This window comes from Nipponia nippon, unplaced genomic scaffold (genome assembly GCF_047370975.1).
Source record: "Nipponia nippon isolate SJK-2023a ecotype South Korea unplaced genomic scaffold, ASM4737097v1 scaffold_21, whole genome shotgun sequence".
Taxonomy (NCBI): domain Eukaryota; kingdom Metazoa; phylum Chordata; class Aves; order Pelecaniformes; family Threskiornithidae; genus Nipponia; species Nipponia nippon.
In genome coordinates, this window is record NW_028262338.1 from 2,631,624 (window position 1) to 2,657,844 (window position 26,221).

The following is a 26,221-nucleotide window of genomic DNA, read 5'->3' on the forward strand; positions in this document are numbered from 1 at the left end:
GCCCCGCGCATGCGGCGTCCCGGAGCCTTCTGCGCGTGCGCGCCGCGCGCCCTGACGCAAGGCCGCTGCAATCGCCCTGCGCTTTATCCTGTCCGACCTTGAGTGCGCGGCCGCCCGCAGGACCCGGGCTGTCCCCGGCCGTGCCGGTGTGCAGCGTGCCGCTTTGGCGCCCGTGCCTCGCCCCAGCCCGCGCCGGCCGGCGTAGCGCGCTCTCTCGCCGTCTCAGAAAGGCAACGCGCAGCCGTGCCCGGGCGCCGGTGTCCGAGCGGAGCGCCGAGAGCGCGCGGAAGCATCAGGCGATCAGTGGGACAGCCCGCGCCGGGGGTCCTGCATTGCGCTCTTCCCTCCCCCCCCGCGGCCCACGTGGGTGGAGGTTTCCAGAAGAGCCGCGGCCCCGCGCGCCCGCCGTTCCCGCCGCCCCGCTCCGCCGCCGCCCCGCCATGCTCCGCGCCAGCCGCGCCGCCGCGCGCCTCCTGCCGCGCGCCGCTCCCGCCCCGGCGCCCCCCGGGCTGGCCCAGGTCCGCGGCGGGTCGGGGGGGACGGACCGGGCGGGGGAGGGGGCCCGGGGGGGGGGGGGGGGGCGCTGTCAGCCTGCGAGCGCCGGCCCCGGCGGGGACGGGCCCGGGCCGCCGCCCCCTTGGGCCGCCGCCGGTGCTGAGTGGGTTCTGTTGAGAAAAGCGTCAGGCGGGCGGGGGGGCGGGAGCGCGTTCCGTAAGCCCAGGCCTGCTCCCAGGGCAGCTCGCAGCCCGAGCGCCCGGTGGCTCGGGGAGGGCCTGCTCCCCGCCCGGTCTCAAAACCGGAAAAAGGCTGGCGCTTTCGCAGCCCTCCGGGAGACCGATTTGCACGTGCAGAGTCACGGCCGCGGCAGAAAAAAACTTAGAAGAGCTGCTGCAAAATCCGGCCGGCGGGCTCTGCCAGGGGTGCGGCCGGGCGCGTGTGGTGGCCGCGCGTAAAGCCGCGGGAAAGGCATCGGGAATAGCGTGGGCAGCAGGAGCGGGGAGGTGGTAGTGCCCCTGTACTCGGCACTGGTGAGGCCGCACCTCGAGTGCTGTGTTCAGTGTTGGGCCCCTCACCACAAGAAGGACATCGAGGTGCTGGAGCGTGGCCAGAGGAGGGCAACGAAGCTGGTGAAGGGTCTGGAGCACAAGGCTTATGAGGAGCGGCTGGGGGAGCTGGGGTTGTTTAGCCTGGAGAAGAGGAGGCTGAGGGGAGACCGTATCACTCTCTGCAACTGCCTGAAAGGAGGCTGTAGCAAGGTGGGGGTCGGCCTCTTCTCCCAAGTCACAAGTGACAGGACGAGAGGAAACGGCCTCAAGCTGCGCCAGGGGAGGTTTAGGTTGGATATTAGGAAGAACTTCTTCACCAAAAGGGCAGTCAGGCCCTGGCACAGGCTGCCCAGGGAAGTGGTTGAGTCCCCATCCCTGGAGGTATTTAAAAGCCAGGTAGATGTGGTGCTTGAGGTTTAGTGGTGGACTTGGCAGTGCTAGGTTAACAGTTGGACTTGATGATCTTAAGGGTCTTTTCCAACCTTAATGATTCTATGAGACGTGGGGTTAATGTTTACCTGCTGCTGTTCACTGAAAGCTGAAGGTTCAGAGTTAATTTACTGAAATGTCTTTTGCCTGGCAGCATGTTCGTAGGCTGTTTTGTATGAGGGAGATAGCTCAGTTCTGGTAACACAAATCGGGGTTATGCCAGACGATTAAGTATAGTAATTGGGGTTTTTGTTATGGCAGTCTGAATATTTCTCAAATTCTTCCTTAGCTTGGACTTAAGTTTTTAAAAATGAAACGTTGTAGTAGGACCGTGTCGCTTCAGAAGTTGTCTGCCTTTGAAAATCTTGGCTTGAAGATCACTTCATGTTTAAAACTAGATTTTCATTGGAAGTCTTTGTTTTGTAGACATTCTGGAATGGCCTCAGTCAAAATGTTCTCAGAGCAGCATCAAGCAGAAAATATGCGTAAGTATTTCCTCGTTTTTTCATGTTTGGCTGTTTGATATTTAGATTTACCTTGATACCAGAACTCATAATTGTTACTGCAGAGATGGAGTAACAGAGTAAAACCAGCAAGATAAAATTAGAACCTATGTGTATAACTTTTTTAAGGCTTTTTCTCTATCTCCTGTCCTTTTCCAGGGGAACTTTAAGAATTGTTCTTCCCGCCTTCTCCCACCACCAGCAGCATCCACAAAATGTGGATTATTGAGATTTGTTTGATTTTAAAAAAACAAACAAATAACCATGTAAAAAAATACCCCAAATATTGATGGAACAAATTGTTTAACACTGGCATGAAACAAGAGTGATGCCTGGCTCCATTTCACTACAGATAAAGTTTATTTCAAACAGCTCATGCATTTCAATCACTTGTTTTTCTTGTTGCAAGATAATGGGAAAAGAGTAGCAGTTAGTTGTATAACTTAGTCAGATGTTTTGTGGCTGATGCTGATTCAGGACATGGAATGGGAAAGCTGTTTGTGTTAGGAAAACTGCCCAGTTCTGGCTAGTACAGAGAAACCGAGGAGTTGCACATCTCCAAGATCACTGCTTTATGTTATTTGCGCTGGAGTTAATGCGACTTAGCATCCTGGGGAGCGAGAAGGTGATATCCTGGTAGTAAACATGGTCCTGCTCTGCCTTCAGTGTGCTTTCTCCATCCCAGAACATGGCTTTGTTTATAAGGGAAAACTATGATTCAGGAGTTTTCTCTCTAGCCTTGAAAAAGGGGCAATGCACTCTTCCTAGAAAGGAGGAAGAGGTTCAGATTTGTCTTGTGTAAGAACCACTCCCATTTTTCAGAATTAAATTAATTTGTTGCTCCTCAGGATCAAAAAGATCGGTTATCTTTGGCTCTGGCTCAGAGAACCCTGCATGGGTTGAGTAATTTGTTATCTTTGTGTGTTCTTCTCTTCATGCTAAGCAATGATAAATAAACCAATGCAATTTATTATTAGCATTTTGACTCCAGGTGGATGTTTTCAAACAAGTTGGAACATCAGAAGTATCCCAAAACGAGTCCTGCCTGTGCAGGGACAGAATTAGTTACGACTTTGGTTTATGTTGAAATCTTAAGGGATGTTGAGAATATACGTAGTAAAGATTATTGTGGTGAAGAATAATATTTTTTGTTTAATTAAACAAGCGAGGGTTTACCTATAAGTGATCTGACTGAAAACAGAGGCACAAGGTTAAATTCCTGTGTAAGAGTCAGAGAACACCTTAGGTCGGAATACAATGTGTATTTGCTTCAACACCTAGTGACAAATGACTTTGTCCCGTCTTCAGGGTAGAAAGCTTTTTTGCTATCTAGTTATTTTCCTTTAGTAGTCATTTTATTTTTCCCATAATATGCTTTACAGCTCAGAAGCAATTAAAGGTGCCGTTATTGGAATTGATTTGGGTACAACAAACTCCTGCGTGGCAGTTATGGAAGGAAAGCAAGCGAAAGTAAGTAAAAAAAAAAAAAAAATAATGAATACCAGCTTGCAGTAACATCATTAGAAGTTGAATGTCCCAATGTCTCAGAGGCAATGTTTTTTGATGGCACCCTGTTGTTTTTACATAGGTGCTGGAAAACTCCGAAGGTGCCAGGACAACGCCTTCAGTTGTTGCGTTCACGGCTGATGGCGAACGCTTGGTTGGAATGCCAGCAAAGCGGCAGGCGGTAACGAACCCACACAACACCTTCTACGCTACCAAGCGTCTCATTGGGCGGCGCTTCGATGACTCTGAAGTGAAGAAGGATATGTAAGTGAGGGTGGAGAGCAATTCTGCTACCGGCAGGAATGCATAAAATACAATGTTGTATAACATGACATGTTACGTGTTAAAATGTAGAGCTTTTTTGGGTAAAGTAGTTATGCCCTCATGTCTCAAAGTTTCCTTGCTTATATTCTGAGGGCCAAGCTGTATTTTGCTACGTTAGTTGCTGATCATCTTAAGGTTTTCAGAGAAGGAGAAATCAGCCTTGCTGATGCTGTGCAGAACGGTCAGCATCTACCGTTGCATGAAGACTTTTCTCATTCTTGAGGGCGTTCACAATCAAAGCTGCGTGATCGTACCGAAGGCTTGTGATTAAATGATGTAGCTGATTTAAAAACATTGGTAGGATATCGGTACTTCTGGGACTCCCTGGATCTGACGCTGCTGTTGGCAAGTTCGGTATTGTCTAGAACTTGTACATGTTCATCTGCTGGTACTCATTGTAGGGGTTTTGTGCTGTATGCTGATACAGAAACTGAGCGTGGAATTCTTCTGTTTTTTAGTAAGAACGTTCCATTTAAAATTGTCCGTGCCTCCAACGGTGACGCCTGGGTAGAGGCTCATGGGAAACTCTATTCTCCAAGCCAGATCGGTGCCTTTGTACTAATGAAGATGAAGGAAACTGCAGGTTGGTACAGTTTGTTCTTTGCCGTCTGCGTGCACAAGCGTGACCGTGGTGCTGGGCCATGGTAAATGGAAGGGCAGCAGCCATAAAGGTCCTTTGTTGGTATGGGAATCCTTGTATAGCCCCTAGTGTGGGGCAGATCGTGGAAGGGTGCAGCGATGGGCTGCTACGAAGCCTCAAGAAAGATCAGTCTCTGATCAAAGGTCAGTCTCTGAGCTTTGGCAAGATATTAGTGCTTTACTTAAAACATACTCTTATCAAAATTGGATACCAATTGAGTTGATACTCAATTGCATTGAATGCACACGTACTCAGAAGGGGGAGCTCCTTTTCCTTGTAAGCTGCAGTCCTTGTGCCTCTGAGGCTGCAGCTGAGCACGGCCTGTGGCAGCCAGGGTTTTGAGTGGCTCTGTTCTTATGCAACTGCTAGATATGTAGCAAGAAAGGGAGTGTTCAAGGGATCCGATTTTTGGACTGAATGAATAGCTTCTTAGCCAGTAGCGACTTTAAATCTTCACGAGGGGAAAATACCCATTGGCCTGGAGAAATTTTTTTCTCCTTTTCAATTCCTAGTGTGGTTTCTGGTGAACCTGAGTATAATACACAGGGATAATAGTCAGTAGCTGCCTTCCACAGCCTTGTTTGGTAAACATTGTGCATCCAGTGATAAGTGTTTGGAGGGCAGGACTAAAGGTTGTTACTGAAGCTCCATCCAAAGAGGATTTTTTTTTTTTCATTGTTAGGTCCTGGACACTTGCTAAAGCTCCATCCATGAGTAAAATACGAGTATGTGGTATGTGAGCATCTAGGTGTGATGAATTTGACCTACTCTGCGGACGGTGTTCCTCTGTCTTAAGCAAGGGTCTGCTTCCTGTAGGTCTATTGGGTTTTGCCCTGGATGCTACATGAATTCAACTATGGAATGATGTGGCTTTGCAAGCAACACAGAATAATGCAGCGTGTAAGGTCTGTGCAGGGCTAATGCATAGGCGTAAATCCTGTCTGTGCATTCTCACTGCATCATGCGCATTCTTATTTTTTAGCAGGTCTAAATCTGTATTTGTTTACATCCTTCCCTTTTTGTTGAGAGAAGTTTGTGACCTTAAATTAGGGTGTAATACATATTTTTCCTGACTTGCTGCCTCAAAAGCTTGTAGAGGTGGTGTATTTACATTATTTGTACCATACAAATGTTTCCTACGGCAGACTCTGTAAACAGACAAAAATGAGTTAGGCGCATCACACCTTGAACACTCCAAAGAAATGGAAAACAACTTCAGTCTCGCACACTAAAAAGACTAGTTAAGCTCTCGGATGAATTCTCACTCACTAGCGGCATCAGTTACTGACTGAATCGTGGAGGTGCTTTGCTGTTCTGTCAGAAGTCTACAAACTGTTCCATCTTATGTGGAAGGACTTGATTTCTGCACAGCTCCCTCTGCATCTTCCCAGAAAGCAGCAGGTTCTTGACCAGCAAACCTGTCTTCGGTTCTCAGTTCAGGAAAATTATTTCAAACTACATAGTAATAACTTGGTGGTATTCTTATCTCATAAGGATAACTTTCTGTTTTGTCTCATTTTTCCTCCAGAAAATTACCTGGGACATTCAGCAAAGAATGCTGTGATCACAGTCCCTGCTTACTTCAATGATTCTCAGAGACAGGTATTCACCAAGCTGTAAGATTTTTGGGCTTATAAATTGCGTTTAGTTTCTCTCAGTAGTCAGCACTCTTCCTCTTTTTTCCCCCTCAGGCTACAAAAGATGCTGGGCAGATCGCTGGCTTGAACGTTTTGAGAGTGATTAATGAGCCAACAGCAGCTGCACTTGCCTATGGTCTGGACAAGTCTGAAGACAAAGTGTAAGTGCCTGTTCATAACACCTACTCTCTCTCTTAAATAAGCATGCTGTAATTTGCTTTGTAAATGCATCTTCTGCTTTCTGTTTTTTTAAAATCACTGGTTGGAATTCTGCCAAAGTAGACTCCCAGCCTTGAGTCAGTGCTCTGTAATGTCACCTCTGCTCTATGCCAGCCATACTTGTTAAAGAAAGTGAGTTCATAACTTGCAGCTGCAACTAAATTATCAAAGTTGAGTGTCAATTTAATTATCTTACCTACTGGTAGCAGTGGTAGGTGTGGCTAAGGACAGCTGGGTGAGAGGCTGTCACCATTGGTGTTGAAGCGTAGCACAAGAGGTACGCTGAGGTTTGGTGCCTGGGGCCCGCAGCTTGCATCTTCTTCCCTGACTGCATTCAGCCTTCTGTCACTGCCGAGGTGGCTATATAAATGCAGGGGGTTTGTTACAGATTTTGTAAATCTGATGTAGCTTATAGTGCTGTAAAAGCCTCGCATTTTGAAAAACATGTTTCATAATGGTTCTGGTGTCCCTGCCCTTGTCATTGGATGCGAGTGTGTATTTATTTGAAGAAGGAACTGCCCTCTTTGAAATAACAGACAAGGTTAAGCATCGTGCAGCAGATATTTTAGAGAAGACTTCCACATGGACTCAGAGCGCTCAAGGAGTGTGTACGCTGTGTAATTTGTTTACTGCTGTCTTTAGAGAGGCTTTTAACTTTTATGGACAGCCACGTGAATTCTGCACACCTCATCTCCTGAGGAGAATGATTTTTGAGCCACACAACTGACTAGAAAGTAATGTGTTTCTGCATCTGTTCTTGTAGTATTGCAGTCTACGATTTGGGTGGTGGCACTTTCGATATTTCCATTTTGGAAATCCAGAAGGGAGTCTTTGAGGTGAAGTCTACCAATGGTGACACTTTCTTAGGTGGAGAAGATTTTGACCAGGCTTTGCTACAGTATATTGTTAAAGAGTTCAAGAGAGAGGTAAGGTGTCTCATCAGAATTCAATCTTGTGTTTTGCTGTTTTTCAACCTCGCTTAACTTCTGTGGAAGAATGGGAATTTTCTTAAATTATTAGGGCTTGGTTTGTAGTCTATGGCACAGTTGAAATTTGAGTATTAAAGACACCTGTCGGTCTGGCTTCCAGTTCTTACACGTGTTTTCTTGAGGTGGAATATTCCTCTCCTGGAAGACAGAATAGCAGGACTTCTGCCTTTATTTCCTCTAGTGTAGCAGGACTATCCTATACATAGTCTGCTTGCTTTTTACAATAAAAATCTGCGGTCCAATTGAACGTGTCAGCACAGATGCATGCAATACAGGGTTGGCTGTAGGAAACTGCAGTGTAATTCCAACGCCTTTGCTACTTCAGTCTTGCCTTTATATTCTGTGATGCAGCAGCTTTTCCAGGCTTTAATCTGTAACTTACTGCATAATGACTTCCAGAGCAGAGAGGGCTAGCAGATGTTTTTGAAATGCTAAATGCTTTGCCAGAAGTGAGAGAGATCGGCAGAAGTGCATGTACCGGGCTGTATTTCTACGAACACCTTTACAGTCAAGAGTGATAAGAAGGTGAACTGCAATGAAGAAGGGCTCTCCATGACTCCTGTGCAAAAGCTGAGAGTCTGTTAACCCATCTTGTTTGTCGTTTAGATGGGTGTTGACCTGACTAAAGACAACATGGCCCTTCAGAGGGTGAGAGAAGCGTCGGAGAAAGCAAAGTGTGAGCTTTCGTCATCTGTGCAGGTAGGTGGCTGGGTTCAAAGCAGTCCAGTAAAACATCTTTTGTAGCCTGAGGGGGAAAAAAAATGGAGTTTTCCGTTATTTTTGTTTACAAAGCTCTGAAATTGCTGCACTTTTTTCTTGTGGTGGCAGAACAAGCTTCTGTGTAACCAAATAACATCACTTTAACGGAAAGTCCTTTAGCAGGGTAGACTATTGAGGAGCACAATTAGTTGTCGGAAGCTGAGAAAGCAGGTGCTGGGTTTTGCCTTTCTTCTGGCACCATGTTTTCTCATCTTGCAGGGAATGTGACCTTGTCCCCAACTTATTCTGTATTTCAGAAATATGGTGGGCATCAGGGAGTTTAGCTTCAGCTAGTACTGCTGGATTACTGGAAGCACTTGCGGCTTTGTGCAAGCTGTTCCAAAACCTTGGTGCTACTCATTCCACTGAAACAGCTAATTTGTCTAATAACAAGAACTAATTTCTATACAGAATCTTTATTTATTTGCCTATAGAAGAGTTGTCTAGATAATGGGCACCATACCCCTTTTATTTTTTCCACCTGCTTTGTGTATTAATGCATTCAAGCGTGTCCTTTATTCACTACTGAATAAGGAGCTGGAGAAGCAGCAAGTTGGGGGTGTAATAGTCTTGCCTAAGTGAAATTAAGGTCAATTATATAGTAATTGAAATGGGGTCTCTGCCAGTTTCTAGGTTCTGAATAAACTTTTTTTTTGATGGTGGTCTTTTTGTTGGCCAGTGGGGAGCTCATAGCAAGGAGTTTAGGCCAGTCACAATGGATGCATAGTTCTGCCAGAGACATAGCAGGCTCTGTTTTACTAGCTCAAGAGTTGGCAATACAGTCTGTTCATACCAGGAAAAACTGAATTCCTTAACTCTTTAGCAGTGAAGGGAAAACAACTTGCTTTTGGTCCCATTTTCCCCTAGTATTTCTGACCATGCTATGTATAAAGTGAATGCACACCTCTAGTCAGTAATGTGGGTTTAGTTCTTGTTGTGTAAACTTAATCTGTAGAGCTTAAAGCATTAATGTTTTTAATTGCTTTGATTTGTAGTATCTTTTGATGTCAGCATGACTCAGCACTTGAACAAGATGGTTTCAGTATAAGATTTGCTTTAAAAATCCAGCGTGTGAATTTGTAAGATCAATCACAAATAGCCGTGAAAAGTGGGGATTATGGTCCCTGGCACTGATGGACTTTGTGTTAAACGGCAACAGACTGGCTGTTGAACATGAATCATTTGCATTTAGAAAACAGTCATGAGTTATTTTCCTCAAGTAGCTTACCTTCTATGAAATCGGCAAAATCTTTTGGAACTCTGAAGATGGGCTTTCTTCTGTGCTGTACTAAAGGAAGAGGATTAAGGTTGTCACTTCTAATGTTTCAGCTCTTACCTCCTGGCTATGATAGAAATTAAATTGTTTTTCTTAACAGCAAAAGACCTCAAAATAACAGAATATTAAAATTGGAACTTAACAGTTGTAACCATGAAGTGTGTAACAAAATAATTTTCCTATCGCTTATCTGAAATGTCAAACATAAAAGTATGCCTGCTGCCACTTAGAGACTGGGCTGCAGAGTGAACAGGCACGTAGACGTTTCAGTACAGGCAGAGCAGAACCTGTAACTTGATCTAAAACCTGCATGTAGCTGCCTTATTTTCCATTCCTGTTTTTCACTCCGTGTCTGTTTCTGTGCTGCAGACTGATATTAACTTGCCATACCTTACTATGGATGCCTCTGGACCAAAGCACTTGAACATGAAGCTGAGTCGCTCGCAGTTTGAGGGTATTGTAGCTGATCTGATCAAAAGGACGGTAGCGCCATGCCAGAAAGCCATGCAGGATGCTGAAGTCAGCAAGAGTGACATTGGTGAAGTCATCCTCGTCGGTGGCATGACCAGAATGCCAAAGGTATGAGATGTGTCTCTCTTATGGGCAGAGCTGGCACAGCTAGCCAGCGCTTACTGTTAAGGCTGATCTGTAACAGAAAAGTTGGGAGTCTGGCAACTTCAAAGCTCCAGCAGCTGAAGGCCCCCAGGAGCAGAACAGACATGTTAAGTAGCTGCATGAGAACAGCGGCAAGGGACTCTCATCCTGTTTAATTAGCTCAGTGTGGATCTGGGGGCTGTAGCCAAGCTGCACTTCACAAAAACAAGTGGGAGTTATCAGGACTTGAAAATTCAACTTGACTTTCTGATGTGGACCAAATATAAGCAGCGTTGTTCAGATACACAGCGTGTTTTCTCTTGTTATGGACTTCAGTGTGTGATAGAGGTACACTTCAATGACAATAACCTATCAGTAATCTTTGCCTTCCGGTGGATTTCTTCCCCTGTGCAGAGCACTTACAGCTAGCTGTGAAGAAACCGCCCAAGCAGAACGGTTCTGTTACCCGCTGGTTGCATATATTTGGCTACCTGTGTGAGGCTTTGTGCTGTCAAGCATATTTAACTGGCTGTTCCAAACACTCGTTACCTAATACCTGGCCCTTGCGTTCTGTGGTGATAAGCACCAGCAGGTAACTTAGAAGCTTGCTCTGCTGACATGCACAATCTTGCAGATAAGGCACTGTCTGCTGGTGATTTACTATTCTTGTTCATAGCATTGCAGACTGCTGCTTAGCTCCCCTGAAGTCAGAGCTGAACATGTATGTACGCTGCTCTCTTCAAGGGTACAGCTTGTCCTTTTCACAGAGATCATCAAAATCTCATTCCATAAGGATCAGTCAGGCTTGGACTATTTGTTTGCTGTTAAGATTTGGGATTCGTAGGTCCTTTCTAGGATAATAGGTTTGTACGTGGTCCTGCTTGGGATTTATTTGGGGTTTGGTGATGGTTTGGGTTTTTTTCTTCCCTAAGTATTAAATGAGCCTGGTGGCTGGAGGTGATAGTGGTGTGTGCAGAAGGTCAGCCAGGCAGGGGAACCAGAGCAACAAGATAAACAGAAGCTGCTGCTCTGGCCAGAGCTCGAGTGGAGTAACTGTGCTATACCTTCGCAAAATCCCTGCTGTTCCAGCTGGATAAAGGAAAGATGGTGTGGTTAGCTAGGTATAAAGTGATGAAAAATGCTTCTAGAAGTGGGGAAGCCCTTCCTGAAACATTATATATCCTTTGGGGGTGGGAGACAGTGCTTAAATATTGATTTCATTTTTATTATTGTTATTTTAATGTCATATTTATAACCCCCAACATCTGTGGCTTTGAGCTTATGTAATGCTTTCCTGAGTGCCGGTAATTACAGCTCTGGCTCCAAGATCGGTGCCCATATGTTGCGCACAGCACAGAGCCTTCTCTCGTGTACGTTGTTGTGTTCATTTCACCCTGCTAGGAGGGAACGTGCGTTCTTTGGAGCGCTCATGCGGACAGTGCTCCAGGAAACGTACAGTGGGTGGTTAGAAGTAATGTTTCTTTTGTACTGTAAAATATGCCTCCAGAGGGAAAGACTTGCACATAATTATATGCTTGTACATAAAGTGTCTTCCTCTGTAACGAACACTCCCAGCAGATGTCTCTTGGCTTAAGTGTAGAGGAGTTGGACATTTGCTTACAGCACAGTTTTCCAGGCACCTCACGCTCACCTGTGCCGCTGTGTGCCTAACGAGTGTACTTGGGAGGGGGGAAGCTGCCAGTGGGAGCGAAGTCCCACACCCTTCTCTTGCAAGGTGGAGGAGTGGGCTACTGAGCTGTGCCCTGGTGCAGACACCTTATTGCATTCCCATCTGGATACTTCAGCAATAAATCTGTTGTAATCATGAGCACATCCTTCCGAAAGGGCAGAGCAGTGAAAAGCTAATAATGCAGCTCAGACTGTCTGCTGACATGGCAAATCTACTTCTCTGGTGAAACAGCCCATTAAATAAAGAATTTGAAAATACTGTCCTTCATACCATTTCCTTTCCCCCCCCCCCCTTATTACACACAAACAAGATGAACTGTCCTTCTGCTCTGCATTTTTTTTACCTTCCCTGCACTCTGTGTCCACAGCTGTACCGTCCTTGACAGCTGTGTTCTGCCCAGTGTTGGCTTGTACCCATTCCTGGGGAGCAGTCCTTGACTCCTGCTTGATAAGCACAGAGTGATCCCTTCTGAATACAGCTGGGCTACGTGAAAGGACTGATGTAGGTTGACTTTGCAGCTGGCAAACTTGATGGCAAGAAAGTCTCCAGAGAAGGGGTTGTCTAGACTGAAATGAGTGCATTTAACAGGGTACGTGGAAGATGGGAAATTAGGGAGCAGTCACAAGCCTGAAGCTTAATATTTCTATCGTGCCACAGGGTTATGTGGCAGCAGGAGCATAAAGATAGAAACCTTTAGCCACGGCTGGCATGTTCTTGTGGCCGCAGCACTGGGTGGTAATGGTTCACTCTGCATATGAGCTGTGCTTTCTCTCCATTCAGGTGCAGCAGACTGTACAGGATTTGTTTGGCCGTGCTCCTAGCAAAGCAGTTAATCCTGACGAAGCCGTTGCTATTGGTGCAGCTATTCAAGGTGGCGTGTTAGCTGGTGACGTTACTGATGTCCTGCTGTTGGACGTAACTCCCCTCTCCTTGGGGATTGAGACACTGGGAGGTGTCTTCACAAAGCTCATCAACAGGAATACTACCATACCAACTAAGAAGAGCCAGGTACACATTGACCCCAGACGGGTGGGTCTTTTGTGGTGGTATCAAATACCCAGTGAGGGCTACCCAGAGCATCCCAGTAGATAGTCTTGTCTCCTCCTCGTCTGGCAAGGAGAAGCAGCGTAGGAATCAGATTTCATGCCAGCCACTGAGTATCTCTGTTGATTATTAGTGTGGCCAAGAGGGGAGGTAAGTTGAGTTAATGTGTACCAAGATACCCTAGGGTGTTTGTGGCCTGGTCATGATTGCAGTGTGTGTGCCGTGATGTAACTGTCAACACATCATTCTGAAGAAGAATTGTGTGGAGACCTTCTGTAACTGAGCACCACACCTGTTTGAGACCACCTTTCTTGGGTGGCATACCTCAGAAGGGGTTATTTTTTTTCCTGTGTTGTAAGGCCCTCATAGACTTGGGTGTGATCCTTTCTTCCACTTTGCCTTGTCTGGGTTTGCTAGTGTGTGCTCTTACTGATAACACTTGCTCTCTCTGGGGCGTGGGCTTGGGGCAGGAGCCCTGCTGCTTCAAGAGGAAATATTCTGGTAATGTGGCTGGTTGGCAATGGAGCCTGCTGCTGGCATGGCATTGCCAGTTTTTGTATGCTCAAATGCACATAGGACAAGATGCCAGTGAGCTTGGTTGTTGCTTGTCTCGGTGGTTTGTAAGAGGAACAGGGGAATGACAAGCATTTAATAATTCTTTATCTCTTCAAAGTAGCTTGTCTGTATTCCTTTATTGTTTAGTCAGCTTGTCACTGCATCCATTCATGTGTTGCAATTTACTAGCTATCCAGTAACTTTCTGTTCTGTTCCACAGGTGTTTTCTACAGCTGCTGATGGGCAGACTCAAGTGGAGATTAAAGTATGCCAGGGAGAGAGAGAGATGGCTAGTGACAACAAACTTCTTGGCCAGTTCACACTGGTATGTTGGCTACTCAGTATTCATGACCTTAGACTTGACCTTCTTTGAGAAATTCAAAGCCTTCTCCATTTCAGTTGACCCCTGAAGGTAGTGGTGGGGAGGAGTCATCTTACAGAAGACATCTGACCCTATTTGTCATAAAAAAGCAGTTTCTAAAGACACAGCCTGATTCTGGGACAGCCTTTCAGCGGCAGGGGAGCAACTAGTGTTTAAGATGGAGCTCAGAGTTTCTAAGCAGTCTTAAGTGGCACAGGGGCTGCTGTAGCTTTGGGGCTTGGTCCCCTAGAAGGGCCCTCTCCACTTCTGGGCACAAAGAGCAAAAAGAGCTCTGTAGTACCGGGCCTGTGCAACCTGAATGCGAGCCTTTCCTCTGGGGTTGCAAAGACAAGGCTTTGGAGCAGGCTCCATGTTAACCTGCACTCCCTAGGGTAACCCATTTCTAGCGCAGTACTGCTTTTCTGTGAAAGCCTGTGGAACTGCCCTGCTGACTGGAGAACAGATGTGCCCCAGGGATTCGTGTGCAGTGTGTGTGGCGGACTGACCAGCTCCCTGTGCAGAATTGGTTTGGTCAGTGTTGGCAAAGTTTGACACTGTTAAAACTGTTTGCCCGAACTTGCTGTTGCTAGGAAGAGCCATCCTTTTGAAGGAAGCTGTACTGCCTGTCTCTCTTTTAATATGGTAACCTCAGAGGTAGTCAGTGAAGTCCAGTCATGTCCAGAACTGAAGAAACAGAGCATCCTGCCCATGTCCTCGAAGGGAAGAGTGGCTTGTTTAGCAATAAAGCAGAACCTGTGTCACCTCCAAACCAAACCTGGGGGTTACCTCTTGTGGTTTCTGTGCACTTGTTCTGGATAGAAATCTGTATCCTGTTAAGTCTAGATACTGCTAATTCACCACGTGATGCCAACAGACATCTAGAGGACTCAGCTCTGAGGGTTAGTTAATAGTTGATTTGACTGACAGATCACCAAGATAACGTGCCCAATACTGGAGCCTCATACCCTGAGCTTGTGTCCGTGTGGGAGCTAATGGCTAAGCATTTCTCGTTCTCAGGTTGGGATTCCTCCAGCGCCGCGTGGAGTGCCCCAGATTGAGGTCACTTTTGACATTGATGCTAACGGTATCGTTCACGTGTCAGCCAAGGATAAAGGCACCGGGCGTGAACAGCAAAGTAAGTGCTCTGGGATGCTGCCCAGGGAGGAGGAGAAAGGGTGTGGAGCAGTGAAGGCGCCACAGCACGCTGGGCACTGAGGGTAACGCTGGGTGACTCCACAGGTAATGGAGTGCTGCCTTGATGAGCATCCCGCAGTCCAGGGGTGGGGACTGTGGTGCATGTTACGTGATTGAGAGTAAGGATGACACAAGCAGTCTGTTGCCTGTGCGGCACAGATGCAGTTGAAGTCATCTTGGCTTAAGTATCTCCTCTGGAAAGGAGGACAGAGGGTTACTGCAGAATGAAATAGGGAAAGGAAGAAGTGACAACTGACCTGTAGTTTCATTTAAGGAACTAAAGCCTCTATAAACACACAGCACTCTGTTGCACCCTCTGTTAGCCTACTGACAGATTGCCACCAATGGATGCTCTCCTTGCACATTAGGCAGAGATGAAGCATCTGCCTATACCAAGGTTAAGGAAGCCCTCACTGGCATGGTTTTACCACGTTCCAAGTCATTTTGCACTGTATGACAGTCCATCCTTGGTCTTGCAGTCTGCTGTGATCGCTATAGCAGTGTTTCAGCAGAGTGCAACTGTTTCCCAGGGTTTTCTGTATGTATCAGCTGTGCCTCGGTCCCCAGAGAGGCACTGGGCATGCAGGTTGGTGAACTCAGGGCTCACAGGTGTTTGTGGAGCAGTGCTCCTGCTGCTTACAGGGGTGTCCTGTGTCACTGAGGAGCTTGGAGCGGTGACATTCTGCCCTGAAGGGACGGAAATCTGGGTTTGGGAGTCCAGCACCTTGTATGACTTGTTCTTGAGCTGTGCTCCTGGGCGTGCTGTTCCTTTGGGAGTGTCCTCTGCTAACACATGAAGAGATGCTGTCTGAGGCTGCCTGCATGAAGGTGCCGGCTTTTAAGGGAGAAATCGAACTGGGAAGATCTCTGTTGAATCCAGGGCATGTCAAGTACAGCTGAACAGGTCAGCCCTGCGCTGAGAACCTGTTTTGTTTCTAATGACTCCATTACAAAGGTCTTGAAATTCAGGTATTTTGAAGCAGCAGGTATTTTGCATAACCACATTGTTTGTTTTCATCCATTTAAGCAGGAAACATCTCTAAATGGCAGGAGGCTTGGGGACTTCAAGCTGTCAATACATTTTGCTCTGTAGTGCAATGAAATGTTAGGCCTGATGTTCTGGGGTAATTAACAGGGCGGTTGACATTTTCTAAAGTTCTGTTGTGGGCTCAGAAAATTAATTTGAAGCATTTGTAGATTCCCCTGATACAAAATAGATTGCTTTTGTGCCTCTAACTGGGAAGCCTCTATACTGCCCTTCAGTTGTTTCTTGGAGGCATCCACTTGAGCAATCGAATGCATGCTCCAGTTAAGAAAGATATTGTTAACTCTGTATTGGCAACTTGAAGGTATATGCTCTTGTTATCATGCTGCTTGGCTTCTGGCAGAAATTTGTTACCAAAAACACACCGCTTGTTACTTTGATTTCCTGTAGATTTTTGGTGTGTGGTAGCCTTCTACCTCTGGATAGCCGTCTCCTGATAATAGGCAACCAGAATTTTTTAGCTGCCTGTCTGTATGCAAACGTGATGCTAATTATAAAGCTGAACTGCCTATCCCACATCTGCATCCAAAGGATGTGTGTGTGTGTATTTGTTCAGGGTTTTGTACCATTGACAAATACTATGTAGAAAACTTATTTCTAATGAGGATCTTGGTATACCGTTGTTTGGACTTTGTGATATCCTAGATGTTGGACCTCTTTTTCCCAATGAAAATATGCTTTACCGCAGAAATTAGCTTCAGTTTACTTTTGGCACTATTGGAGGAAAAAAAAAAAAGGGGAGGACCTTTAAGAGCCTGCCCATAGAATCACACTATGTTCGCTCATTAAGGGCAGCACGAGGAGCTGGGTGGGGAATGTTGTCTTATCCTGCTACCAGCCTGGGCTGCTTTCCAACAGTGAAAGGAATCTCTGTGCCCTGGTAAAACAATTCCTTCTGTTAGATTTTTTTTTTTTGGTTGGTTGTTTTTTTTGCCGTTGTGGGGGTTTTTTTGGTTTTGTTTAGTTCTGTGATTTTAACCTGCTAGAATGCCCCTTTGGTTTGGGGGCTTTGTGTGCACACTCACTTTCCAGGAGGAGTAATGGAAGAACGGTCAAAGTGACTTACAGGCCAGCGGACAGGAAGCGTCTGGCAGAGCTGGGGAGTTCACAGATCTAAGATGTCAGGCTTTTATCTTGCCAGCAGCATTGCTGCCTCTTCAAAGACTGGCTGTCTTTGTACTGCCCACGGGGTCTTCACAGTGCAGAGACCCTGAGCAAGTCTGCTGCCATTGAGAGGGTTTGGGAAATAATACTCTCCTTTCCTCAAAGATGAGACCACATTCTTTATTCATGCTTCTTCTCCAATGCAGTTGTTATCCAGTCTTCTGGTGGCCTTAGCAAAGATGAAATTGAGAACATGGTGAAGAATGCAGAGAAATATGCAGAGGAAGACAGGCGAAGAAAGGTAATGTGATCGTTACGGTGTCTTCCAGCTAGTAGTGTACCTGCTGGTTATTGCCGTTCTGTGCGATTAACTGTGCCCACCTTGAAGGAGCTGTAGGTTCTCGTCTGCATAGTCTTGAGCTGTTTGCTTGTGCAGTTACCCAAATATCTGCTTGCTTCCTTCTATTCAGTTTACATTTCAAAGTTGCAAGAAGATGTATGCAGAGGCATTCGGATCTTGGGTTTGGGTTGGGTAACTTGCCCTGTGACACTAGCATTTTAATTCCTCCCTGAAGAACTACTGGGATGTGGAGGCAGCAGTAAGCAAAGTCACCTGCCTGTTACTCATGAGTAAACAGCTTTGCAGCTCTAGTTATGCTTTTTGTCATCAGCGCTCTTTACTGTCCACCTGCCTGTTATCTTGGCTGTTTATTTAAAGCTGGCCTACTACAGCTGGGTTTTCACTGTGATGTTGCATTTAAATGGAAGCAGTACAGGGATGCTTAAGCTACTTTCTCAGAGTTTATTTTAAAGCTTAAATTATAGAACCTGCCAAGCAAAGCTGTGCCTCAGCCCCTTCCTTCCTAAGTGGGAAGTTGCTTTCCATAGTGCTTAAAATCTCACTGTGGCACCTTGAATGCTGTATTCCTCTGAGCACAGTATTTGCCCTCAGCGCAGGTGAAGCCATCAGGAGATGTTTGAAAGCCTCACTGACTTTGTCAAGAAAAGACTGACACTTGCCATGGTTGAGTGACTGAATCTGTGATATTCATAGGATTAATGGTTGGAACTAATTGGTTTAATGAGGGTAGTACTAATGAATTATGCTACTAAATATAGAGCATTGATTTTTAAGCAGGCACAGCGAAGGCCTACTCTGGAATATGGCACCAGCATGTAGTTAGCGATTGCTGAGACTGGCACACTGGATTTATCTTCTTTGTGTTCTCCTAGTCTGTAGGTGATTAGATTGCTTTCTTAAATAACATTTCTCTGTCTCTTTACTTGACCTGCATAACTGTAATTGTTGAAACTCCCTCGTTACACCTTTCTGATCGTGGTTTTACTGCCATGGAAGTATCATGAATGCATAAACAGAGTTATCACTCTGCTGGACTTGGCATCCTGCTGTGAACTTTGACAACCTACAAAGAGTGAAGACATAGTGTAGAAATGAAATTATTTTTCATCAGCTTTCCACTCTAAGTGGTTAGCCTCCTGAGAACATTATCACACCCCTGTTTAGGTAGACTGTTCTTCCCGATGGAGAGGGCCAGGTGTCCCAGAGACCATTGCTGGTGAAATAGTTCGTGTTGACAGTGGGACTGAATCTTGTCTCAGCAGGACTACTGCTCCCCTGTACTTACAGCCTGCTCTGTCCCCTGTTGGTTGCCTTTGCAACAGTGACGTTAGGAACGGGTATGTCTTACCTAGCACAGTGGAGTTTTCCCACTGTTGAGATGCTACAAGCATTTGTAATTAAGGGGATGTGAGTAAAACAACCCAGCATTTTAGTTGTCTCTGGTGCCCTTGTTGCTGAAGAAGCTTGAGAATATTTTCTGAAAGTTCTGTTGCTTTCCCAAGGAGTGGAGCAGAGAGCTGCCCTGTCTCTGCAGTTGCTGGCTCTTGCAGTGTGCCAGGAGTGGTGCTACATTAGTTGCTTCTGCTTCCAGGGAAGTGGGATTTGCTGAGTGTGAAAGCTTGAGGGCCGCCTTCCATAGACTGATTGTTTGGGCTTTCTGGTGCCAGAATGCACCTAGAAATGGTTTGCTTGCATTTCTTCTTCCCCCTTTGCTGTTAAGAAGGACCCTGGGTGGGAGCTAGAGTGGAATTTGGCAGTTTGGGGAAAGAAATGTCAGCTGCTAGTTCATAGGTACACAACTCGTAGTGCCAGTGATGTATGCAGTAGGCCCTTATGAGCTCTCTTACCCAGGAACGTGTGGAAGCTGTAAACATGGCCGAAGGCATCATCCATGATACAGAGTCTAAGATGGAGGAGTTCAAGGATCAGCTGCCAGCAGACGAGGTAGGTAGTTTCTGATCCCGTAACAGTAAAGGAGGTAAGATTCCTTACTCTATCTTTGCTCAAATTCTCACTTAACTCATAGCTGGCTCTGGCCAGTGGCACCGACTCTGTGTGTATTTCCATGCTGTGGAAAGATGGCGCAGTCATGGACTCCTCTGGTTTTTGCACCAGAGCGTGGGGTGAGCGTGGCTGATGGGAGGATGTAAGGACATACTTAGAAGAACTTGGCGTGGATAATAGCAAATATCCTACTTCAAAGTGCGAGTTCAGTGTCACTGAAGATCTGAGAGCCTGGGAAGCTGTTAATGAAAGGTTTCTGCATTAATTACGTCCTTGGCTTGGCCTTGTGGTGGTTTGATAAGAACTGTACTGTGGCCTGTGTGAGAGGAGACTTTTGCTCAAAAGCTAGAGATGACTGGTAGGCACTGTTCGTGTACTAGCAGAGGGACAGAGGCAAAGCTGCTGTGCAGTCCCGGCAGCCTCGGTAGCACAAATACAGCGCTCAAGAACTTGGAGGCAATGAAAATTACTGTATCCACTTAACTCCAATTTTTCTTCTATCTTTGGAGTGAAGTGGATATTTAGTATCAAAAGAGTGCTTTTCATACCGTTCTAAGTGACAGTTTAATTTCTGCACTATGAATTTCGAAAGCCAAGTTTTAAACAGATTGCACAATCTTCAAGCTAACAACTCTTGGAAGCAGAATAAAAGGGCTCCTAGGGGCCCCATGAGGCATTTGAGGGAACAAGATTATAGTTTACTGGTAAGTAGCCTCTGATCAGTTTAAATGCTGTTTTTCAGCCCAGCTCCTCTCTCTAGGATGGATATTGGCTGACTCTGTGTTTGGGATTATGAACACTGGAGTTTTCTCCCACAGGAGCACAGAGCCTAAGTCCTTGTTCCTTGCAAGGACTGTTGTTCCCTGTTATGTCTTTTGGGGAATACCAGGGGAAAGTGGGTAGCACAGCTTGGAAGAAACCCTGTGCTGTCTGGGCGGAGACGGTGGCCTGACACAGGCGGCGGCGATCACCCTCCCCTTCCCGTGGGCCTGAACGAGAACTCTGCCCACATTTTGACTGCGAGCGCTGCTGAGCGAGCGCTGCTGGCACAGCTGTCCCCCAGTAACCTCGCTTCTCCGGGCCTGCCTCTCCAGCAGCGTGCCAGTCTGACAGAGAAATGCCAGACTGCGTGGAGGGTTTGACAGATGGCGACAGGGGCTGGGATGAGACCGTGTTGCTTTTGTTTGCCTCTCTGCTCCTTCTCCCACGTGCAACAAAGGGATTAAACAGGGCGGTGAACAGCCTTACTCGTTGGCTTTCTGACATGCCTTAAATATAGATGAAAACCAGCTTTCTTTTCCCTTCACCCTGGCTGCTGGGGTGACTGACTCACGGGTGAGGTGTGCCAGGGAGAGCAGCTCTCATCCTTGGCGGGCCGTTCAGTCTCTGCAGGGCTTTCTGTCCTTGGCGCCTCTGCTGAGATGGCAAACAAGGGGACCGATTAATGCCAACTGTGGCACATTTAGTGAAGTGGCCAGGTGCCCATTGGGAACTGAGCACAGTCCTAGTCTCTGCAGACTGTATGGCTCAGTTTGAGGCTTAACTTCATGGATTCTGGCAAAAAAAAGATAGTTTTGCTGTGGCCAATAGGTGGGTGAAATGATAGGAATGAGACTCTTGGTGAATGAAGTGCAGGATTTCATCGTGTTCGTTTGTGACTTATTTGCAGTGCAACAAATTAAAGGAAGAAATTGCTAAAATGAGGGAACTTCTGGCTCGTAAAGATACGGAAACAGGAGAAAACATCAGGCAGGCAGCAACCAGCCTGCAGCAGGCTTCCCTGAAACTCTTTGAAATGGCATACAAGAAGGTAAGTTCACAGTCACTTCCATTTTATAGCCCTCAGATGGGGAGGGGTGAGTCGGGACACGAAACGTTTAGGTAAGAGCTGTGCTTGGAGGTGGCGCTGAGCCTCAGTGCAGCTCCCTCTGAGTGACACTTGCTGTAGAAAGTCGGGTAGAGTTGCAGGCCTGAAATCTTGGCCATCCTGCCGTAGGTAACCTGCCTCCCAGGCAGCCTGTTATATTTCTGTACAGTCTTGTATGAAAAAGTACTGGAAGCTCTTAATAAGCAGCATCAAGAAGAGCCCAGGCAGGGCTTTCCCCTAGGTGTGTAGAGTGCCTAAAGAAGTAATGTAAGGTTTGGATTTATTTTAAGGATGATTGTATAACAGGCTTCCTGTTCAGTCTGCCTAAAACTACAGTAGTAAGGCCATCGGGACTTTCTTCTCGATCTCCTTCCCAGTGGAAGGCCCACCCATTCGAGCCCTGGGAGATGCGTACTTCACCTGTCCAGGGAAGTCTCCCTGGATGGAAGTGGCACGCTCTGCCCAGGTGATCTTGGTGGTGCTAAGCTCTCCTTACTGTGGAAAACTGCTTTTCTGATGTCAAACTGAAAGCATTCAGTGCTGCAGTGTAAGCTTGTTACGTCCACTGGGAAAGCATAAAGACCGGGAAGATAATTTCCTCCCTCTTAGTGGCAGTCATGCAGAGATGAAGATTGTTTCCATTCTCCAGTGGACAATTACCCTTTTCACTGAGGGAAGGGTTTCTTCAGTCTAGAAGTAACCTAAGCAGGTAGCTAGGGAAAAAAAAAAAATGTCTAGGAGAAGCATTTTGTTGTTACTACAACTAATAAGCCAACTCTTTCACAGATGGCCTCCGAACGAGAGGGTTCTGGAAGTCCAGGGGATCAGAAGGAAGAGAAGCAATAAGAAGTCTCTGTCTTGCCTTGACTAGAGTATGAAGAAGAGGTCGACTTTCTTGATGCTTGGGAGAGAAGGGACCTTCCTGAGCAGCAATGGGCAGAATTCAGACTTACTGTGTTTTTGCAGTATTCTATATATAAAATTCTTTAATGTATAAACTTAGTGATGTGTCTGCTAGATAAATTGTCACTTGATGAAAGTTAATTCATGCCAGACGAAATTCTAAGTGTTTGGCCCCGTGATATTCAACTGAGGCATCTGGGGACTCGCTGATCACTTATTTCTGATACTTGACACAATGGTGTACTAAATCTGATATCGAAGTTTGGAAACCATGTCACTAAATTGAAGGGTGGAGATGAAAGTCCTGCTGGAACTGGGAGGAGAATAACACCTGTACGGACCCTCCTTGTGGATCTGAGTACTTGTGAGCGGGTAATAAAACCTGTGAACAGCAATGAGGAGGCTGGTTACCTTGCTAGAGAACATTTGGATCTGCAGCTAGGTTAGTACCCTTGCTCTCAAGGAGGGGGGTTACTTCAAATTTAGCTGTAACATTATTTCTTACAAAAGAGGCTATGTGGAAGTTAAATACTTTGCTTGTCTGAGCCTTCTGCTCCATCCTGTGTCTGTTCTCTGCTTATGGTAAAACAATTCCCTTGATAATAAAACTGTTATTGGATCCATTCTGGATTTTTTTAAAATAAAAGCAGAAAAGTGTCCAACATAGAGTTCTTGGTATCCTGGCCTTTGATGGAGAACGCGGTTGCGTTAACCGCATGTGAGAGCTCCTGGGGTGGAACAGTCAGCCAGCTGTAGTGGCAGCAGCTTTGTGGAATTTGTGCTTCATTCACATGCAAAAAGAAGGTATCTGGTGTCAGCTTAGGGTCGGTCCCTGCTGAGAGCATCCCTGCTGCACTCACGCAGATGCCTGGAAGTCCTGCTGTGGTCTGCAGTAGCCGTGGGACTTCACCTCTGGGCACAACCTTCTGAAACAGGCTGTAGGCTCAGAGCAGCAGTTGCCCACTGCTGCTTCTAGCAGCCAAGTCTTCCAAGGAGGTGCAGTCTCCTTGCCACCCTATGTTTATCTGTTTCTCCTTTTTCCTGTCTGTTGCTCTGTGTGTGTGGTCAGCGGGAAAGAAAAAGCAAACGTCACAGCTGCCTTGCCTGGACAGCTCAGATATTTAGGGGGGAGAAAAGGATTCTTTTTTTCCTGGAACTCTATAGACAGTCTCTTAATTCTGAGAAGCTATGAGGGAAGGCCACAAGTCTTCATCCTGTGAACTTCCCTTTAAGTTGGGGACTGGAAGGGACCAAGACTGCTTCAGACACTGAGCTCTCTCCTAGCAAGAAAGACTGGAAGTGGCTTCCACTTCAGAGTAAATCAGCCTGGCCTGTTGAAGTGGAAAGGGGGGTAAAAAAAAAAACAACAACTTTTTAAAGAGTTGTGAGTGATCCAATTGTAAAGTGAGAGGGAGCTTGCAGCATTTTGGCCTGGGCATAAAAGAAGGTGAGGGGCCTGGTGCAGCCACAGGGGGAGAGAAGAGGCAATGCCTTGTGTGCGTGGGCTGCAGCGTGCTCGGTGTGCCGTGGGGGGAGGCGGGTGTGCGGCGGGCCTCTTGACAGCGATTTGGAGCGCTGAGCTGCCGGACTTCAGCTGGACGGAGGAGTTCTAACCCAAAATTCAGTGTTTTGCTTTCAGCAGGGATGTTCATTGCCTCTGGGGAGGTGCTGTGGCTGTTGGTGGGGAGGCGAGCGGAGTACAGTGCAGCGGGCCAGCCTGCAGGACTTCCAGCTGGCTGGTTGTGTGGACAGGTCTTCCACAAGCGGCCAAGTGGTTACAAATTCATCGTGCGTGGGTCCGGGTCCTGTTTTGTTGGGTTTTTTTTTTAAGTGACAGCGTTTTTATTTGTCACAGGCAGGTGATGGCAGGCTGAGATGTACTTAGATCGTGTGACCGGCGTGGTTCCCTGGAAGTTTTGAGGAACGCGCGTGGCGAAGGACGTGCACGTTCACAGCAACTGCTGCTCCCAGGAGCTGCTTGTGCCACCTAGGTGTGCAGCTGTGTGTGTCTTACGTGTGAAACTGTGCTTCCTTCTGTCACAGTGTAACCCCACGCCTGTCCTACACATGGAGTAAGGACAGGTAATGGTAATGGCAGGGAGCGCTTGGCTGCGCGTCTCCTGAGAACAATCTCCTTTACAAAACTCGATCGCAGCTGACTTTTCTCCTGAATTTTGCTCTGCTGCTGCTGTTCCTGCAAAAGTGATCCCCTGTATAAAGCTGCAGTCTGAAAAAGAGGAATTCTCCAGCAAAGCGAGTTGGGTATTTCAGGTGCTGAAAGGAAACATCCCTAAGTGAAACAGTTTAAAAACCATCCTCTGTGGAAGCTTCTCCTGCTGCCTCCCTGAAGCTGCAGCTAGATGCTCCTGCAGCAGAGCCTGGGGCAGCCCAGGACAACGCTGCTGCCGCCGGGGCTGCCACTCGCACGCTCTTCCCTCTCGTCTGGGCCTGTAGTGCCATCGGGGCAAAGGCGATGGATCCCCATCTCGTGGCCTCCAGGGTCCTGAATCAGTGATCGGGGTTGGCCTTTACTTCTTGAATGAATTATTTTCCCTGTCACAGTTTAAAGCCATCTTTCACAGACGTTCTTTATTTTTTAATGCACTCTTCTTAGCTTTTCCTTTATAAGCTAAATTATTCAATCGTGGAGGGAAAAGTGAAATCAGGTGATATGTGGCACGCTGAGAACTGTTTCTTGCTGTGAAAAACTGCCCGGAAGGCAGGAGATGCAGCAAGTGGGCTGTTATCGCTCATGAAAAGGAGCAACTTCTGTCCTGAGGAGGCAACTGCTGCCGTCCCGCCGCTGGGGAGGTGTCTGTCAGCACAGGGGAAAGGGTCTTCGGGGTTCATTGCCCGCTGTCATTTTCCTTGTAGGCTGATACGCGTCTTAGGAAGCCTGTAGCCCCAGCAGTGCTGCAACTCTGGAGTAAACTACTGGTCTGAGTATGGGAGTATCGAAGAAAAGTTTTGCGCGTGTTCTCTGAGGAAAACAGGTGACTGCGCGATGTTTGTGCTGCATGCTTCCACCCGCGTGCATCCTCTGTGGCGGGAGCAGGTCGGCGCAAGGCACAGCCTCCTCGGGCTCTGCAAGTCAGACCGCCTTAAAATAATAGCGTTCAGTAACACGAACAGGACTGGGACGGTAGATTCCAGCGTCACAGCTCCTGCCTGACTTTAATAGGGGAGGCTGAGATTTCCACTAGGTGCAGGGTATCTCCGCTTGCCTGCAGTGGCTTCTTTTCCTTTCCTGAAAACATTTTCCCCCTGCTGAGGCCAGCTGCAGCGTGCCGTGTTTGGGGAGCATGCCTGGGGAGGACAAGGACCTGCTGGGTTGCCTGTACAGGCAGGAGATGCTCGGCTTCCTTGGGGATTGCAGGAGGAAAGCGAGATGGAGTCTCTCCTCCGCAAGACAGCAGCTGCCAGTGCGCTGTGAAGGCACGGCTCCTTTTTTTAAAAACCTCTCTAAATAGTGCAGCCGTTTATTGAAAAAGTTCTCCGTAATTCAGCGGCTCTGCCCCCGTTGCTGCTCTCGGCTCCCTCCTCGTTCCCGCAGAGCTGTGCCGGCTGTCGGAGACAGGCGCTGCTCGGCATCTGTGTCAGCCAGCCGGCGGGAGAGCTGCGGGGTGAACCGATGGCAGCGTCTGTCGCCTCGGGAAGGCTGGAGCAGAAAGTGCCACGGCAAAGTGGGCGCATCGGGCTGCGAGGTGGCAACTGCGATGCTCAGCGGGCGCTTTTTGGAGTAGAGTCCCTGGATTGAATTAGAAGGGCAGGATTGCCAGGGAAGCACAGGGTAAGCTGTTGTCCACCTGTCCATCTGTGTACACCGTCCCTGTCATATCGGGCGCAGAAACTTCCATCTCAGCAGATCATCTCCTAAAGCCAGGCATAATCCTCCTGTTTCGAGGAGGATTATAAATAAAGGGCTGTGTGGGACCAGATGCACATGGAAAAAAATACCTGTAAGGGTTGAAATTGATACTTGCTCAGCCCCAGAAGAGGAACAGGACTTTAAATCCAACCAGGTAGTTCAGAAATTCACAGTGTCTCCCTGGCATGGCCCTGTTGGTAGAACAACCCAGCTCCAGGCTCAGTCCCAGATGGGTCTCTGCTCAGGTGACCCTGCTCCCAGCTGTGCCCAGTGCCCAGCCCCCGGCAGGGCTTCAGTGGTGCC

The 26,221-nt window shown here is 47.2% G+C and overlaps 1 protein-coding gene and 1 non-coding gene across 2 annotated transcripts; both read left to right on the forward strand.

Moving 5' to 3' along the window:
• Nucleotides 1–360: 360 nt before the first annotated feature.
• On the forward strand, nt 361–22,718 carry HSPA9 (heat shock protein family A (Hsp70) member 9). The gene is made up of 17 exons (XM_087759998.1): nt 361–518; nt 1,902–1,960; nt 3,361–3,448; nt 3,567–3,748; nt 4,267–4,391; nt 5,977–6,050; nt 6,140–6,246; nt 7,068–7,230; nt 7,900–7,992; nt 9,698–9,907; nt 12,393–12,620; nt 13,432–13,536; nt 14,590–14,707; nt 17,122–17,216; nt 19,128–19,220; nt 20,950–21,090; nt 21,934–22,718. Exons 1-17 carry the CDS (start codon nt 441–443, stop codon nt 21,991–21,993), a joined length of 2,019 nt encoding a protein of 672 aa, XP_087616124.1. The 5' UTR covers nt 361–440; the 3' UTR covers nt 21,994–22,718.
• On the forward strand, nt 12,874–12,944 carry LOC148055530 (small nucleolar RNA SNORD63). The gene has a single exon (XR_015705333.1). It is a non-coding gene; the product is annotated as a small nucleolar RNA SNORD63 (small nucleolar RNA).
• Nucleotides 22,719–26,221: the final 3,503 nt, after the last annotated feature.

What these genes read in the sequence shown, in the direction of transcription:
- HSPA9 (XM_087759998.1), top strand. Translation starts at nt 441, where the DNA reads ATGCTCCGCGCCAGCCGCGCCGCCGCGCGCCTCCTGCCGCGCGCCGCT. An exon ending in AGGAAGACAGGCGAAGAAAG is followed by an intron (nt 17,217 to 19,127) that starts GTAATGTGATCG and finishes TCTCTTACCCAG; the next exon opens with GAACGTGTGGAAGCTGTAAA. An exon ending in ATCAGCTGCCAGCAGACGAG is followed by an intron (nt 19,221 to 20,949) that starts GTAGGTAGTTTC and finishes ACTTATTTGCAG; the next exon opens with TGCAACAAATTAAAGGAAGA.